The 18545-nt window shown below is 39.4% G+C and overlaps 1 protein-coding gene across 5 annotated transcripts in view; it reads right to left on the reverse strand.

The window, feature by feature from the left end:
• Positions 1 to 18545, reverse strand: part of TMEM56 (transmembrane protein 56) — a 34772-nt gene that overhangs the window by 11807 nt on the left and 4420 nt on the right. Inside the window, exons 1-2 of one of the 5 annotated variants that reach the window (XM_027651808.1) lie at positions 9268 to 9537; positions 4118 to 4283 (exon numbers count right to left, since the gene is read on the reverse strand). In XM_027651808.1, coding sequence (XP_027507609.1) covers positions 4118 to 4272 — 155 coding nt within the window. In that variant the 5' untranslated portion in view covers positions 4273 to 4283; positions 9268 to 9537. Of the gene's footprint in view, positions 1 to 4117; positions 4284 to 5536; positions 5559 to 8725; positions 8839 to 8929; positions 9016 to 9267; positions 9538 to 18545 lie in introns of those variants that run through there. The other 4 variants (XM_027651807.1, XM_027651806.1, XM_027651809.1 and 1 more) reach the window with 4 other exon arrangements.

Here is an 18545-nt window from a genome sequence, read left to right on the forward strand (position 1 = left end):
CAGCAGGTTTCTCTTTTCAGGCACCAAATTAATAGAAGACCCATAACAAGTCTGCTAAGTTCAGGTTTGGAAAGTGGCATTAAATGAAAAATCTTAAGTTTCAGACAGAACTTCTAGTGCATTTGAAGTAGTCTGGTTTTCAAAGATAAAACTACTATAACAAAGTGTTGTAGCTGAGTACCCAAGGTATAATAGCTAGAGGTTCATATGAACTAGCAGCTTGTAGCTTTATTTTATACTTCTCTCGTTCAATATGCCACAGTAATCAGAGTTGCCTTGTCCCTGCTTCAGTACTCAACACTTTTTTTTTCCAAAGACAATAGTCTCCAGTATACAGGCTGCATGCACACTGCAGATAAACTCTGCATGTTAACAAGCACTTAATGAGAAATACCTATTTACAGAGGCCCCAGCAGGGTTTCTGCCAGCACACAGGCCAGCACCACTCTTGCCCTTTTGAGTCCACATGTATTCTTGGAAGGTAGAACAATGCAATGGGCATGGGTCCAAACTGTGTAACCTTCTTCCTCTAGCCATGGGTTTAACACTACTATAAACTGCATCTAATATTGTGTAGCTACTGTCCACTTTCCCACTTCTCAAGTGTGACTAGGAATACAGAAAAATTATGTGACAAAACAGCTGTACTGAATCATGGATACTGTTTGAAAGATGAGAACTAGGTTCAATGATGTGTGATTGGAAACATCTTCACACCATATTCACAGCATTAACAATATGCACACAAATGTACAAATGCTGTTAGTTACTAGACTAGTCTCTGTACACATTGAATACATGTATTTGGAGGTCAGTAATATTTTAAATGTCCTTAAGGCACTCTCAGGAGTCTAAACTCTTACCATTCAAGATTTGAAGAAAACATCTTCCTTCCTGTGGAAGACTTTGCAAAGAAAGAGCAGGTTATAATCCCTATTCTGTTTCCAGAAGTTATATTATTATCTATTGGCAATAGAAAATTCTGTAACTTTTCATAAAAGAATTCTCTATTTACAATTTGTTTAAAGAGTGTCATCATGCTATTTTCAGCACCTTTTCAATAGTGTTCCAGCAAATTAAAGGAGATTAATATAATATGAATAGTCAAATGGAAGAGAAGCTAGATGAGAACAATTAATAGCCATTATAGCACAGGTTACATTTCCCCCCCACCCCTTTTTTTTAACAAAGAAAGAAAATTTAATTATTGAAATTTTAATGAAATTATTTAATTAAAAGGTCTACTCTTACAACACAGAATTAACAAAGATAGGAACTTTGCTTCCTTTTTTAAAACAAAGTAAGGCACGCAGTATTAGTGTTCAAGAAATAACCTGGAATTTTTGAACTTGAGGAGAGGATAATGCTGCAAGAAGGAAAATTTGTCCTAGAACATACTCATGAGTTTACAGTTGCATTTGTCTCTGGAGTGGTTGTTTCTCCAAACCTAAGTGTTTAGAACACAAGCTAGACACAAGCATAGCACTTGAAGGGGGAGAAATAAAAGAAAAAAAAAAGGCAGCAGAAGCAGATTTCCTCCTTAACTCTGAAGTTTCTCCATAGAAGACGGGACAGAAGAAGGGAAATAGTACAACACTGCATTTTAATATGGAATCTAGGTCAAGCTACCAAGCTCTGTACATTTCCTTGAAATTCCTGTCAAAGCTTGCATCCTTTAACTCCTCGTTGAACTGCAAACAAAAATGTTGCAACTCAGCAGTGCATACTTGTTCCTTCATTAATATATATATTTTTTTCACAACTACTTAATAGCAGTACAAATGCATTATAGGAGAGGTGACAGGAATTTATGCACAACAACTTGAGGAGTTATACTAAATCTGTGTCAAAATATAGTTTTTAACTCATTTTGAGCGTCTGCATACTTAAGATGCCAGAACCACTTACTTTATTGGTTCTTACTTCTTGGAAGGTCAGAATGAACAGATTGACAGTATGGAAAGAGCTGCAGCTCAAATTCTTAATTACAAAGCCCTCCAAACTGTAACAATATATTTTCAATGCTACAGCCCATTTCAGGCAGATGCACTCTTCCAGACCCAGCTAAGCTGATAAAAATGCATAACCATCCTCTGTGCCAGTTTCCTTCAGGACTGCCAACAGAATCATTTGTGTGTGCACTCCCTACACCAGTTCAATACAGGACAAAATAACAACCATCTACTTTTAAATCATTGAAGTTAACCCAACTCATTTAATTGGGAGACAGTAACTTTACCTGCAGAGCTGTCTGCAGAATAAATATATATCCATCTACCCTCTCTGAACTTACAAGATTGAGGTGTCTCTTTGGTGAAATACTGGAGTGATGAGGCAGTTTGACCAAACACTGTGTTTGGTTAGCAGAGCTGAAGCAGCACAAGCACAGTTAACCTTTCTTTCACTTCATGCCCTCCTCAGGTATAACATCAATAAACTGTTGATGAACCATGTTTTGTGTTTCATGCCTTCTAACTCCAGAAACGGATGAAGTCCTGGATCACAGCTCATCTCTGTGCCAAAATCTACATCCTGCTATCAAGCCCAAGAAAAAATGTAGAAAGAGGTAAAAAAGGACATAGCCTGGGATGCTGTATCAACTTGAGCAGTTAAACATCTTACTACAAAGTAGCCCAGAGATTATGGAGCAGCTTATTTCCAGCACACTTGTTATGTTCAAAACAATTCATATGTTATTATGCAAAGCACTACACCAGTACATGGGGTAAGTTCTCACAAAGCTTATTATGCAATTCAAGGGCCACTTGATATGGCTTAGAGACAGAAGTTCAGCTCAAACGCTAACAGTTTAGTTTCCCTGTCTGCCTCTATTATCAATTGTAACAGAGAGATAAACCTAAGATGCACTGATATTACAAACTGCCATCCTAAAATGTTGTTCTGGCAATAGGTAATTATTCAAAGATGGAACTGAAATTAAGATGATGCCTTTAAGAACAATGCAAGCGGACATTTGCCAAATGGAAGGGCAAGACTATTTGAGTTGCTAATGCTGCCTAGAACAATAGAAACAACTTTAAAAGTATCCACCTGATACTACCTCTGAACATCACTGAGGAGGAACAGTGATGCAACTAATGCATTTTGAGTGCAGTGACAGCCATACAGTACCTATTTTTGAGCTTCAAATTTGATAAAGGTCTGAAAAAATATTTTAAAGTTGTAACAGGCTACTCAAACTAAGTTGTACTGTACCAACTGGAGAACCCTGTGTACTACAAATACCCTCTCAGAGTAGTATATTGCAAATAAAACCTCACTGATCATCCCATTTGCAATTAGTACCCTGTACTTCCTTTATGGCTTAAGAGAGAGGGAAGTGCCCAGGAAACAATCACAGGGTTGAAGAAGTTTCTAACAGTGCTCTATCTGAGGAAACAAGTGTAATGCAGGTGGGTCCATCTCTGTGATGGAATGCAGAAACACAAAAGGAGTGAGGAAGGTTTTTAGATTGAGTTTCCACAACTCTTTCCTGAATGTATATCCTGTGTCTACCATAGCTTCCTCTTATTGTAGTCTCCTTTCCAATCAACACATAGATGTACCTGTCAAACCTGACTCTCTTAAACACTATACCAAATATTAAATTTCCTGGAAAACCATAACTTACATAAAACAGTTTGTAGTGTAGTAGCACCAGAAAACAGAGAGCAAACTGCTCTGCACCCAAAAGCATACCCATAGATACACTAGCATTTAGATCATGCAATAAATTGCAATAGTTTTGATTTTCATATCAGTTTGAAATGGAATTTTGTATCTCTTCTCTTTACTAGAAGTGTCACAGAGCGTCACTTCAGCATGTTACCTCTCACCAGGTACTGTTTTCTTTTTTTACTGACTTTCACTTCAGCACCACTGTTTAACAAAGTGTTTAATGTTCAAGTGTTTGTAATGCTGTGTGTTCATGAAGCGGTCTCAACGTTTCATATGCATAATTTGTCGAGTGCTTGAAGCCAGCCCTCAGATCTTTACATACATTTAACTAGTAATTAACTGCTAAGGTTTTCTGCAGTCTTATATATACACACACAAGTGGTTCAGGTGTTGATGATTTCAGGTAGGTCATTAGCTGTAGTTGTTTTGAACACTCTACCTTGAATTCCATTCAATCTTCCTTTTTTGGCTGAGATTTTTAAAACCAGGTGTTATTCGTGTTGACACCCAGGAACTTAAAACGTGGAACAGGAGCTGAAATACAGTAAAACTGGCAACAACAATGCCGATAGTCAGGTTGCTGAAGGAAGCCATTGTTCTTCAGCCTGTGAAGAGAAGCAGAAGGTAATTTCACTCCATTCTCTATTTAACTATTTTAAACAGACACAGAAAGTGGTTTTGACAGGTAACTTAACAGAAATATTATTCACTAAGAGTTTCAACCTGTTCAATGTTTCTACTTAAGCCTTAGTAGTATAAAATTATGCCCAGAGTTTTATATCTAGAAGTTGCATTTGGTTTTGTTTTTAACATTTGCACACTATATACAATTTTGTGACCCAAAGTTGCATGTATTTTATCTTTACAGAAAGGTCAGGGAGGACCAATGACCAGTGCAACTGCCAGCTCTAAAGTCTCCACTCCTGTCCCAAGAAGCTCCAGAGTTAAAACTTGTCTCTTTCTTACCAGATTGACTGCTGCCAATGGGATTCTAAAACACAACAATGAAATCAGATGAGCATAGTAGCGAGGTTTTCGGGTCAGCCTCGGGGAGCAAAAGCCTCACTGCAGCTTTCTTGTTGTGTACTTTACAGAGATAATAGTTCTCAATTTGCACTGTGTTCACACTTGAGGGCTCATCTGTATTTTAGATCTTTTCTTCATCACTGAAGTCTAAACTTCGCACAATTTCACAGCATACTGAAAAGCTTCCTATCATCAGAGTTAGTGGACTTTTCAGTTGCTGCATGTTTAGCTGTTTCATGAGGTCTAAATAAATAGTTCAACAATTCTAAACATAAGTGACGGTCTCTCAATGATTCAGTCATTTCGCCCGAGTCACCAGTATTTGCAAAACAGAATGATATTCTTCCAGAAGCCACAAACTTCTGACATACATCTCCAATTTGACGGTGATGTGTTTTTTACTCCAAGACTGGCAGAGGTTACAAACTCATAAAACGTCAAGTTACATTAAGTCAAACAGAAAAGGGGAAAAGAAAGGCAAAAAGCCTCCTTTAAAATATTTAAATAATGATTTTAGTATCTATTCAAATAACTGCTGTCACTTTGGTTTTACTTATGAAAATATATAAAAATAAAATTAAGACTTATACAATAGCATAACTTAATGTTACTAAAGCAATTGAATGGTCAGCAAAAACTGATACAATTATATAATACACCCATGTCTACCTTTATTTCACATGCATTACAGAATGAGTGAACATGCTTTAGATTTTTGAAACTGTGTCTGCATTGCAGGTGGTAAGAAACTTGAATTTCAGCAGGAAAAAGAAATAGAGAAGTCCACCAATGAAAATAATAACTTTTTTAAAATTAAGTACAATATTCTTACTTTGCAGGGTAAATGGTGAGTATATTGAAACAGGTAAATCAGGAAAAAAATACTTTTGTCTTCAAAGATGTAGAAGCAAATTTTTTCCCCTCCATCTCCTTTTCTATTTATTCTCCCCAGAACTGAAGAGCAATAAACATCCTCTGACTGGTACCCACAGAGCTACAGCTATATAAACAGAATGCAGGACAAATAAGAGTAGATTTGCTGAGTTAAACCTGCACCTATATCATATGGATTTCATGTGTTTACTTCAGACCACCTTTAATCCTGTCCTAGGGACTCCACGGTTCTTAGAACATATTTGATGTGCTCCTAGGGCCTATCTAGGCCTTGCATGCTCCCGGATAGCTACTCAACACAAATCAAAGGGCAGCAAGTGGGGGTGATCAGAAGATTTAGTTCCTAAACACATTTTTAATCCAAACTATAATTTTAATGTACACATGCTGCAGTGCATTGCATCAATCTAGTTGATTCCAGTTGTTTTCTGGTTACCTGTTCTAGTTCAGCAGCATACTAATCCTGCATAGTTTTTAATGTTACTCTATTAAAACTTCCAATTTCAATTACTACCCTGAATATTCAGTATCCTCAATTCTCCACATACTTCTCCATCTGCCTCCACTGACCAAGAAGATACAAAACACAAATCAAACTTTACACAGTTTTTACACAGTTTAAAGTACCTGAGCCAATGGGTGTTAAACTTAATTTTCTAAAACTTTACCATTTGAAGAAACAATCAGTTTAGTATCTTCCATTTTAAACCCATTGAGAAGCACTGTATGTTACAGATTCTAGTCCCAGGGCCAAAAACTTTGTTATTACATCACCTCATTTATAGTAACCAAATCTCCTCTTGGACAATGTAAGGAAAAAAAAAAACCAGTTGATTTAATTCCTAAAGTGAAGGAAGCCAAAATCCAGGTGAAGGACAATTCTCTTCAGAAAAACAGCAAAATCACTGAATATCAATCACACCTATCTCATCCTTTTGACTAAAATATAGCAATTCTCATGATGCTACAGATTTTATTCATCTGCAATGACTACACTAGTACCTCTGAGTTTCAAAGACACTGACATAATCTCTTGGACAAGAGAAAGTCATGTTTTGTTTTGCTTCCTTAGTACCAGAAGATTTTATTACATAAATAATGTTTCAGTGTTTAACAGGTGTTCATTTTAGTACAAATTATGGAATTAAACAAAAAAACCTTCCAACCAACCCTTGCAAGAAACGCATTAGAAGACTAATCTTTCTCCTAAGAAACTTGTACTGCTTCTTATTTTAAGAAAAGCGACTTTCACTGAAAGTGCCTGATCTGACTTTCTGAAGTTTTAGAAGCAAATACTGAACAATGATGCCCACAAAGGAGAAAGGTATGATGGTTTAGAGAAGAAAAGAGAGGCAGAGAAGACACTATAGTCAGTTAGCCTCTGTGGTTGGTCTCATAGATACCCAAGTTTTGCAAGCCTGATTTCATACAAGCTCATCACAATAGATGCTGTTTAAGTAAATGAACTACCAAGTCCAGGAACAATTTCATGTTTTAATTCAGCAAATTAATACTGTTGTATTTTAATTCAATTCAAGGATCAGGTGTAAACACAGTGTTTCATGTGAGATCGAAAAAAACAGTTCAGCCATAAACATTTTTTCATATCTCTTAGTCATTTTCAACTATATCTTGTTTAACATGAAAATTAACTGTTGTTTAGCAGACTCCCTTTTAATTTACAAGAAAAACACTCATGTTGTCAAACAAAAGCTTATGACTTAAAAGAAACAGAACAAGCTTCTGATTACATACAATTTCTTTGCCCTGAGGACAGTGACCAAAATTAGTAGGTCAAAGGCAGCTTCAACTACACTGTGCTTTTTTTCCCCCCAAGTATAGCTGTCCAGCAAAGTCTGATCAAGTTACAGAATTTAGTGGATTATACATGAGCAGACACTTTATCACTCAAACTGCATAGTCATTGATTACCATTCAATCAGCTGATGCGGGTTTTGAGCTAGTGGAAGGTTGGGTGGGGAGGGAGGTTTAGTGTAACTACTTTGTAATTCAGGAGAAAAAAGTATTATATCCAGGTTGGTTCTTCACCACTAATTTTTTAGCAGTAGTATTTTCCTGGCTTAGCCAAAATTACTGTCTTAACCATTCAGTTAGACAATAATTACACATGGTTAGAACTTCACTCTTTCAGCTTTTCAATGAAGTCTTCAGGTAAATAAACGCTACCAAACACTTGAAAGTAACAATTTTCAGCAAGATACTGCTTACATACGTCTAGTGTGATTTCAAATTACTCTATTGAACCAGTAACTTCAAAAAACTTAATAACACAGCTTTTCCATCATACTCAGTAAGAGTTAAAAATATGTTGTTTTTCATCTGCTATTAACATGTAGTGGTTTTCCTGCAATTCTGTTTCTACTTGAAATTTAGAAGAAAAAGCACAACATTAAGACTCCACATTCATTCACCGCAAATACGAAAACATTAGGAACTTCTGACAGAAACAAGTCTGCACTCACTAGAAGAAGATAAAGGAGCAGAAGAGTTACCAAGCATTGTACCATCAAAGGCATTTAACGTTTATGTTCCCCTCATCTTACTGTTTCCACATCAATTCTTCACATCATAAAAATAAGAAATGCAATAGTATAGCCACAAGACATGGTAAGAAGGTGCAGATGAAGGTTTAAGGCCCACAGCCCTTACTTTCTTCAAGACTGGATTTCAAGATGAATTGGATCAATTTCCAAACAAGATTACAATCTAAAGCTGCTAGTGATACCAGGACATCCCATTCAGTCCTATGCTCTCCTGATCCGCTTGAAACTGAAAGCCAAATCCCATAGCTGTAAAACTTGTCACACCAATCTGCAGTGAGCAACTTTGGACTGTTTGCACATTTTCTAATAAGCCCAGTAATAAAACATCTGCAGTGCTGGAGCTTTGCTGTGCTGTTGGCTCTGAAGGGTAGTTTCTATTGCTCCAGCTAGATTAGATGTACTGCGTTTGATATCTTACTTAGCAGCATTAAGGAGAAACATGACAAAATTCAAGCTACTCGCAGCTTAAGCCATCCCCTTTTCTATTTAAGGCTATTCACCCCCCAAACTCCACTCTGCTTTCCGCTCTTAGAACACCAGAGCCACCGGCAGATTAGGCTCACTTTTTATAAAGGGTGAGGTGTCCGCTGCGATACCATTTACCGAATTTCCTCAAACCCTCCAAGGAACCGGGAGCCGCGAAGCCACAGCGAGGGAAACACCCCCACACAGCCAGGGACACACACACACACACACACACACACACACACACCCCGCTCCAGGCCGACCCCGCGGGGTCGGGGCGCTGCCCCCGTGCCGGGCGTTACCTCGCCTTCCCCGAGCGCCGTTCCCCCGGCAGCCCCGCACGGCTCGGGCGGGCAGCGCTCACCCGCCGCGCTCGCTCCGCCCGCGCCACCCGCTGCCGCTGCCGGGCGGCGGGAGGAGAGCGACAGCCGCGGTGCCGAGCGCTGTCAGGGTGCCCAGCGCCGCCGGCTGCGGCTTGCGGCCCTCGGCCCCCGGGGGCGGACCGACGCGGACGAAGGGAGGGAAGGAGCCGCTCCGCGCGGCCCCGCGGGGCGGAGGAAAAGGGCCGCACCGCCCCCGCCCCGCCCGGCCGGCCCCGGCCGCTCAGCGCCCCCCGCCCGCTCTTCCCCGCCCGTCGCACCTGGGAGCGGGGCTACGGGGGCTGCGGCGCTTCCTCCATCGGGGTCGGGACAGCCCTTCCCGGGCGCAGGATGCTCCGGCTGGGATCGAGTTACGGCAGCCGGAGCCTTAAAGGGGCCGAGCCGCCGCCGCCACCTGCCGCCGGGTCCGCTCGCCGCCTCCGGGGGGACGCGGCTTCCCCGGCGCCTCCCGCCCGCCCTCTCTGCGCTGCAGCCGCGCGGAGCGGGGCTCCACAACCCAGGATGTTTTACAGCCCGGGACCCTCCTGCCGCTCCTCAGCGCGGCCCAGTCGCAGCCGCGGTAACAGCGCCCGGCGGAGCTAAATGGACATGGCTGAGAACGGCGTATGCGTTGGGAGGGCAAAAACCCCAGTGAAGCATAGCATCTCACCTTCCAACAACATTTTAGTCACTATGCCTTTTACGTCTATATGGCCCCGTTGTCTCAAACATATCACGGGAAAATGCTGATGTGACCGTTCGTGCACTAGGAATCTATTTGTGCACAGGGTCACACGGAACACATCCATCATACAGAGAACAGGTATTGCCAATATTTGCTATTTTCTAAATTAAATGTGATTTATGACAAATTATTTTTTTATTTTACATTTTTTAACTGTTGTATTGAAAAATCAAACAGAAGCAAAATTATGTTGACAAATATGATGGATAGACTTAGTCTTTTACCAACTAATGGCCATGACTCTCTTCCTCTTGATATAATCCACATCCTAAACCCCCTCAATTTTACATTTCCGTTAAGCATTGCTGATCTTTCAGATCAATAATTTAAAAATTCTCCTCTCTCAGACAAAATAATGTTAAAGGCATTCATGTATGTCTCACCCTATAGATTAAGCTTCAGCTGAGAAAGAAATCATCTACCCCTCTGTGTACAGTGAGCGCTCATGCAAGACATCTCCCACACCAGGAATGCTATGGCTTAAGCCCGAACAGAAACTGATGTTGGCTTGCCTTAATAGGCTGATCTGGGAAATGCAGAAACCCAGGTGCTGATTAACAAGGCATTGAGCCATTCCTGCTGCAGAAGTGGTAACCTGTAGGAGGTGGGCAGGGCACACTGCCAGTATCCGTAACTGTTTCCAGCCAGTTTGGCTTAATCCACTGCTGAACATGAATCAACCACCAGGTAAGTGTGTGTGTAAACATCAGAACTACTGAGGTTTGACTTCCTGTGGACTTGAGTCTTACAATTGACCAGCTTTTAAAATTATTTTTGTTAACAAAATTCCACAAGATGTCCTCAGACAAGTGCAGGAGGAGACCCTGGTCCTGCTTCCAGTCTTCTTCCATTCCAGAAACAGATGGATAAATAAAGACAGCAATATCATATCAACACCATTTCTTAGTGAAATTAAGATTAAAACCTCATCTTTTACTCTGATGTGATATAATTTTATTCCTCATATAAATGAAGATTTCAACCTATTTTTCTACTATGTCTGCAGTTTTTAATGAATCAGAACAGCCACTAAAACCTAAGAACTCCATGGTGGGATCATCAACCACTTTAAAGATGACATAAACTATAAAAATTCCAAGAGAATTTTTTCTTCAATAATTCACCTTCCAAAGAACAACCCTCACTTTTTCTTAATACAGTATCATTGACTTTCAAGTGCCTTTATACATACTCCGTGCCCTTTTAAGTTGTAATGACACCAGTACTCCATACAACCAAGCAGGGGACCTCTGGGTGACAGAGGATCTCAGTGGCAGTAAAAGCAAGAATGGTTGTCCTGAGGCCTGCAGGCATTAGCAAGGACTCCTTCCATTCATGGTTTAGAACCAAAGACTCTGAACAACAAGTTCTGGCAGATTTAGCTCCTATGTTTTAAAATATTATTTCTCTCTACTGCCTGAGGTCATGACCATTCTAGGAGAGCAATGAAAGTGGGTAGCTTTTTAACATGCCAGCCTATGACCTGGAATCTCCCATCATAAAAGTGTGGTAATACCTAGCTAGCAGTTGGGTAAAACAGACAGCTGAGAATGGTAATGTCTTAAACTGAACAGATAACTCTGCCAGAGACCACCTATCAGAGCTCTAAGCCTCAAAACTACCCACACTTAACAGGTTAGGAAGCATCTGGGAGAAGACAAACCTGACTCTCCCCAAACCTTCGTAATCAGGCCTGTGTAGCTCACAGCCTACCAAACAATTCCTTCGGCCCAGTGCTGTGTGGGTGAAAGAAACAAGTTTGACCTGCCTCACTGCTCTCTCCTTGGCCTGCCATCAGCACGTTGTTGAGCATGCAGCAGATCATGACCAGAGGCAATGCCCTCTTTCAACAGCCCAACAACATGTGCTGGGTTGAAAGCTGCCAACTGTAAAGCTGAGAACGGTGGTGCACTGAGGATTCCAGAGCTGACTGCTCTTCCACATAAGCGTACAGCAGAGTATCTCTCAGACTTTTGATAAACAAAATTTGCAGATCAAAGAGAACTGGCTAGGGGGGCATGAAGGCATTGTAGTAGCAGGAAGGCCTGTAGACATGGTTAGATATAACTACCATAAATCCAGGTTGCCTTAGATTGGTTGTCTGCCCTCTTTTTCAATGAGAAGTGCTCTTCAGGAAGATTTTGAGAGTTGTCTGTATATCTGGGATTCTTGGTATCTACTAATCTCATATCATGTTATTGCATACATGCAGCAGCCTCACCTTGGAGGTCCCAAGCAGTCTCAGAGCAAACACACTAGGCCCGTATTGCACATGCAATGTAATTCCAGCAAAACCAAAAGAGTACTCTACCACTCCTACAAAGTGTTGCATGAACATACCACACAATTACTTTGAGCATTTCCAGCAAGTTCTAAAAGTATCAGGCTTACTGTACTTGCATGATGCAACTGGTGCACCTTTTTCTGCATCAGAAAGAGAGTAGCCAAAGAGTGGGACAAAAAGTCACCAGAGCAGTACCACAGCCACGTGGCTGCTATACAGTGACCACAGTTTGGCTTTCACAACTAATACACGTCTTCCTCCCTCCCTTGTGATGTGCAGCCACCACTTTCCAGCTGCTGCAAACCAAAGTCACCACTGCCAAATGACTACTGTCAAGAACTTCCTCAGTAACAACTGCAACTTCTGAAGACAAGCTTCAGCCTCAGCATGAAAGGAAAGTATGAGCAATGGGCTTGCTAAGGTGAGTTGCAAAACAGAGATTTAGCAACATAGGGCAAAAAACAACATTATATTCCATGTCAACAGGGGGCATATAAGCTGAAAGACCATAGAAAAAGTAGGAAGGACAGGGAGGCATCACAGTAGCACTTGTGGGTAGCAGCATAATTCTATTGGCTTCAGCTGAATCATCTTATTTACACTATGTAAGAGAAAAACTGGGCTCTGCTTTTCATCTACACTTTTATTACAATTAAACATCTTGGTTAGATTGATGATTTTCAGCTTCATGTCAATTAGACCAGTAAATCCATAAACGAGGAACAAATTTGGATAAAATGGATGGGGTTTGCTATCACAGGGTGGTAAAGAGAAGGCAGCCCAACATAAGTAAGTCAAAGTCTGCGGTAATCCATCCTCAGCCAAGTTGTACACACCTGTTCCATACCCTTTTCCTTCTGGAATTACTTCCAGAGTGGCACTTCAGGTATGGTAAAAACTTATTGTCAGATGACTGCTCCCACTAAAGTCTGCAAGGGGGATGTGACCATGAATAGAAAAATACACAGTAACCTTTCCAAAGCATGCCTGCAAGTTCAGAGCCGTGCTTTCTCAGAGCTGAGCCTCCTTTTGCCAAGAATGAAGCCTTTATCGTGGTTGCTGTACTGAAAAGTGAGACATATGTGAGAAAGGAAAATACTTTTAGAGCATTTGAAAATTATTTCAGTTGTGGTTTTAAACTTACACAGGACATAACTAACCTTTATGTCTGAACTTACCCATTGTAGGAAGAACAGAGTCTTAATGAATGTTTAAAACCTGAGCAGTTTATGAAAGAAATTATATAACACAGTGTTGTAGAAGCAGTGGATTAAGAAATGCTTTCATTTATTTCTGTCTTAGGAAGTTCCTAGGTCTACCTGTCAGCAGCAGGAGATATTCCCAGAAAATCAATTATACATGTAAGCAAAAATATCGTGGAGATTAAAGAACATATGAAAGAACAAGCACAATTCTTCTTTCACAACATTGTGAATCAAGAGCAACTTCACTGAAACCAATGAGTTACACTGATGTGAGTAAGAAAAGAACCAGCTCCATTGTCTGAAAATTACTCAGGCCACCCATGGAGTCCAATCACAGGAACTGCAGGCAGCTAATATTGCAGCATTTAATTCCGAAAGCCCAAAACTGAAAAGAGGAGACTGAAAAGAAAGGATCTGCATTTGGTTTTAATCAAAAAAAGCTGAAAAATAGAAGGAAAATGGTGAATGGAAAGAAAAAAAAATTAACTCCATTTCTAATACAAAAAACTTCTCAAAAAAAAAAAAATTGCATAGAAAAAAAAAAACCTAAATCTGTGTGCCTTGTCCTTTTTTTTTTTTTTTTTTAAACACCCTGCAGGTACCCAGTTAACAGTTGCTGACCTGTATGCTTCCTCGGAGGAAAAACATTATCTTCATTTTCCGAACAGCAGACACGTTTTGTGAGTTTTGTGTGTTACACCTACTCGGATCTAGTGCTACAGAATGTGTGTCTTACCTTTCCGGCACAGGTCACTGTAACACATGCTATCACATTTTTAGGTAGTAATGTACCTTCACTTTTCCCTGCTTTATATACTTCCTCTAAGTATGATTTATACTTCGACCCTCAGTTTTTCACCTGAGGTCAGTGAGTTTAGCTTTCCTAGCTCCTGTCACCTCCCCACTGGAGATAGCATTTCTGCAGGTAGTACTTACTGTCCGTAATAGAACAAAGGCTTGTTTCCGGAAAGCTGTCTGTTCACGAACCTCCTCCTGTCCCTTCTTCAGTTTTCTTTCAGTTTTTCTGTCTTCTCCATTTATCTCTCTCATCACATGCTGTCTCTTTCATCTATTTACACCTCACCTGCAGCATTACCCTCTCTATTGGTATTATTATCCTGATTATAACCCTCCAGAAGCTATTGAGGACCTGTAAAACAGCACATTGTGAGTTTAATCTGCTGCATTACAAACCACTACACTGATGCACCATGTCAGCATTATGACAAAACATCAAACCACATTAAGACAGATGTGCCAAGTATGATCCACAGAACTCACAGGAACACCATCTCTTCTTTTCTTTTCCAGGTCATTCTGTCTCCTCTTTTTCCTGTCTTCCACTTTATAGCTTCTTTCTTCTTTCTTATCACCTTTTCCTTTTCTGTCACTTTATTTTCTTCCTTCCCTAGCTTCCTTTACTGTCCACCTCACATTCCTCCACGCATTTTCTTTCCTCTGATGTTCCTGCACACAGGAGTATAAAGGAGGCAGTACTGCAGCTTTGTTAAATGTGTCCTTGGCTCTTTAGTAAACAAAGTTGCACCTGGCTGCATCTTTGGGATCTACAAACTGAGGGTCTAGAAAGCATTTCATTCCCAAAAGCTTAAACCAGAGAGCAACTTCTTGGTTCCCTAACCTCTAACATGGAGCACACCAGGACCAGCAGGAAGAAGCCTGAAATAATACCAGATTCTTTTCTTCACATGCACATATTTCCTTTTGCCTTGTGAGCTGAAGCTCTTAGCAACAAGAGCACTGTAGAACTGGGTAGTGACTTGATGATGTCAGAACAGCAGAAAATGGAAGAAGATGTACTTTGTAATGGCATACAATTGAAAAGCATGAAATTGGTGCCAAGCAGTGCAAAAACCAAACAAATTATTTCCCAACAATTCAACATGCAAAGGGTCAAAAAGCAATCTGGTTTTTAATGTTCTGACTGATAATTAAAATCAGCATAATTCCAGTAGAGAACAAAACAGTGCTTGCTGATACTTGCTATTTTATGTGATAGCATCAGATTTTCAGGTAAAAAGACAGAGTGCATGGTTGGGATAGTATCACTCATCTGTATGCTAAAGAAGCTTCTAAGCATCACTTAGCTCAGTCTAAACTTTGGCACATGCCATAGCAGCTGCACACCATTTAACTGTGCCTCTTTCAGCACACACCACAGTGTGGAAAGAATGGTTTATAAGGATATTTTAATGGCAGATATACTAGCCTGAAAAGGTAAAGTACCTTCTTCAGACAACATAATTTCCTCTGAGTGTTTTGTCAATTTTTAAGATTTTGGAAAAAAAACTTCTATCATTTTTAGTGATTTTTGATTCTTCTGTTGATCCGTGAAAGCCTTGAGGAAAAAAGGAAGGAAAATTACTTGGCAGCACAAGGAAACAATAAAACCTGGTGCACACTCACTTTATATATGTCTAAGTGCTGTTGAAATCCATAAAAAAAACCTGACTAAAGAAACAAGAAATTGTCTTCCATATAGTTCTCAAATACAGTACTCAATAATAAGAAGATCATGCTCTATAGAGTCAACTTTCAAACCTAAGATTTAAGACAACAATCCTGGTAAGAAACATACAAAAAGAGAAGAATCTACATTAAATACATCGGTGCTAAAATGCAGAAATAAAGCTTGCCTTTCAAGTGGGGAATTTTGTTTAGGTTTCTACTTCCAATTACACTATTCAACACCATACATTTTTGCTGATGAGTAACACTCGCTCTGATTGACTTACTCAGCTATCTACAAATACTAGAAAAATACTGAATATAAAACCAAGAATAACTAAAAATAAGGAAAATACAAAAATAATCCTACTTGTATTTATGATATATATGATATCCTAATTGTATATATATGAAAAAAATGCTAAGGTGAAAGAATTCCACCATAAAAATGCAAATGTTGTAAGTGGGTTTGAAAAGTCACCTTGTAAATTGCATCAAACATACTGTCTAACTAAACAAATTGGAGAAAAATTGCTTTGTGATATACACGAATTAGAATATCTTGGTTGTGGTTAGGGGGTTTTTTTCAGTGTTTCCCACTTACTTTTATTTTGTTGTAAACATACACATTTTTCTGTAATAACTCTACTGGGATTGCATGAAGAGCCAACATTTCAGCACCTGTTCATTTGATTTGCTGAATAAGGGACATTACACATCTGGAGTGCCTCTGGCAATGTCCTCTTTTTCTATGTGGAAATTTCACCCCAGTGGAAACAGGAATCTCACTGCTGGAAGTGGAAAGTTTATGATTCAAGGTATCTTGGGCAGCAGTACCTGCACATATGCAGACCAAGATGTTCTAGTCTAATGCCATGTTCTGCAGTGCATAAGTCAGGTGTGTTCTGGACACACTGTACCCCACACATATGCACTAAGTGTTGGACTGGACTTCTCTGACTCACTGGGTGTGCCAGACACATCATGCAGCAAGTCCATGATGTTCAGAATTCAACAAATTTGATGCTCATGTATACAGGCCAAATGGGCACCAAACAAACTCTTCTATGTCAAGTTATCCTAGGGAAAAATACTGGAAGCCAGGTGCTGGAGCAGGTAATGCTCTAAACCTTGTGTAATTATTCTTTCTTTTAAAAAAAAGCATATTCCAATAGATCTTCTTAAAACAGGGACAGTCATTTCATCTGACTTTTGCATACCATCTGTCCTAAAGAACTCCTTTATGTGGTAACAAAAAATAAATAATCTGGATGAGAACACTGTACTTCTTCCCCCCATCACCACTGTGGAAGTTAGAGGAATCGAGGCTTCTCATTATCTGATTCCTAACTACAAAAATATATCACAAAAGGAGAAGATAACGAATACAAGGCAGTAACTCTTCAGTTTCACTTTGAACAAACTTTTTTTTCTCTTTGCATGTACAGTACTCTTTAAAGGTGATCGCAGTATACCTTACAAACAGTTCACCAATTGAATTAAAAAAAAATATAAAAAAATCAAGACTTATAAAAGCTCTTGGCTTGACTATTAGCTACTTAAGAATTGCTTGTGTTTACAATTGTACCAGTCCTCAAATACAAAGGTACAATCAAGAAAACAACATATTTTTTCTTCAAAGTGTTCTAAAAAGAGTACAAAATCACTTTTAAGATACCTCTTTGGAAGTCATTTCTATTATTTATTTGACTTGGTCAGTGTTAGTAAATTGGAAGCTGTCATAAAAACTCGTGTTTCCACATATGTAATATTTTTTTTCTTTTCAGTAATATATTAATCACAACTCAGCAAAATAATTAATATCATAACTAATTGTCTCATTATCACTGTTTAATTCACAGCCATGGGGAATCAACCAGCTAACTCTCTTGACACCTTAACAATGCATTAAATTCACAGTAACTAATGCAAATGATTTATAATTTCCTGACATTCATTAAAACTGTAATATAGGCAGGGACATTCTTTTCTTGTACTGTCAAACACAGAGAGAACAGTGTTACACATCACCTGTGGTTGATGAAAAAAATGTAAGTGAGGGATATCTGGTTTTAAATTTTATGTTATCACATAATTAAAGACTGTTAAAGTACAGTGCAGAAGGCAAGTTATATTGGCCATAGCTGGACTTTTAACTGTGTCAGCTTTTTCTTAACAGGGTTTGCTGTGCTTGACATCTTACATATTTTAAACTAAGAAATGGAAGCAATAGAAGGACCTTCACATTTCAAAATTTTAATATTTTGTGTTGCAAGAATTATACACAAACATACAGAAATTAAAATAAATAAATGAGAAACCTTTGGCAGCACTTGCAAACTCTACGAAGAATTCAATTTATCTTCGTTGAGAGCTAGTAGAGTCATTACATTCAATTGACTTTTATAGAACTTGGTCAAATCCCCAAACCTACCGCCATATCCGGCAGCATTCGCAAAACAATGGTCAATAAAAGACATATTTTTAAACACAACTGCATACAGAAAAGACAGAAGAAAAATGGGAGGAAAAGAAAATGAAAGACAGTGAGGAACAAAACCAGAACACATCTCCTCTTCTCTTTTAATATGACCAGCCCTTTTTGGCTCCAGCATGTCATTAATTCAATGCTAGACCTTTAGAAACCTAAACAGCTCAGAGAACTATCCTCACTTTTAACTCAAGAACCTGTCCTTACATTGGAGGGTGTCAGTTCTGCTGCATTTTGTATGCTCATAAAGAGAGGATGCAGAGAGCACAGAAAGGCGAGACACCCTTTTCTCAAACCTAAGAATGCTGAGGGCTGAGCACTGAAATCCAGAACATGGCCTGTGACAGCAGCACCAGCCTCACAACTAC

The sequence above is a fragment of the Corapipo altera genome, unplaced genomic scaffold, assembly GCF_003945725.1.
Source record: "Corapipo altera isolate COAL_440 unplaced genomic scaffold, ASM394572v1 57, whole genome shotgun sequence".
NCBI lineage: Eukaryota > Metazoa > Chordata > Aves > Passeriformes > Pipridae > Corapipo > Corapipo altera.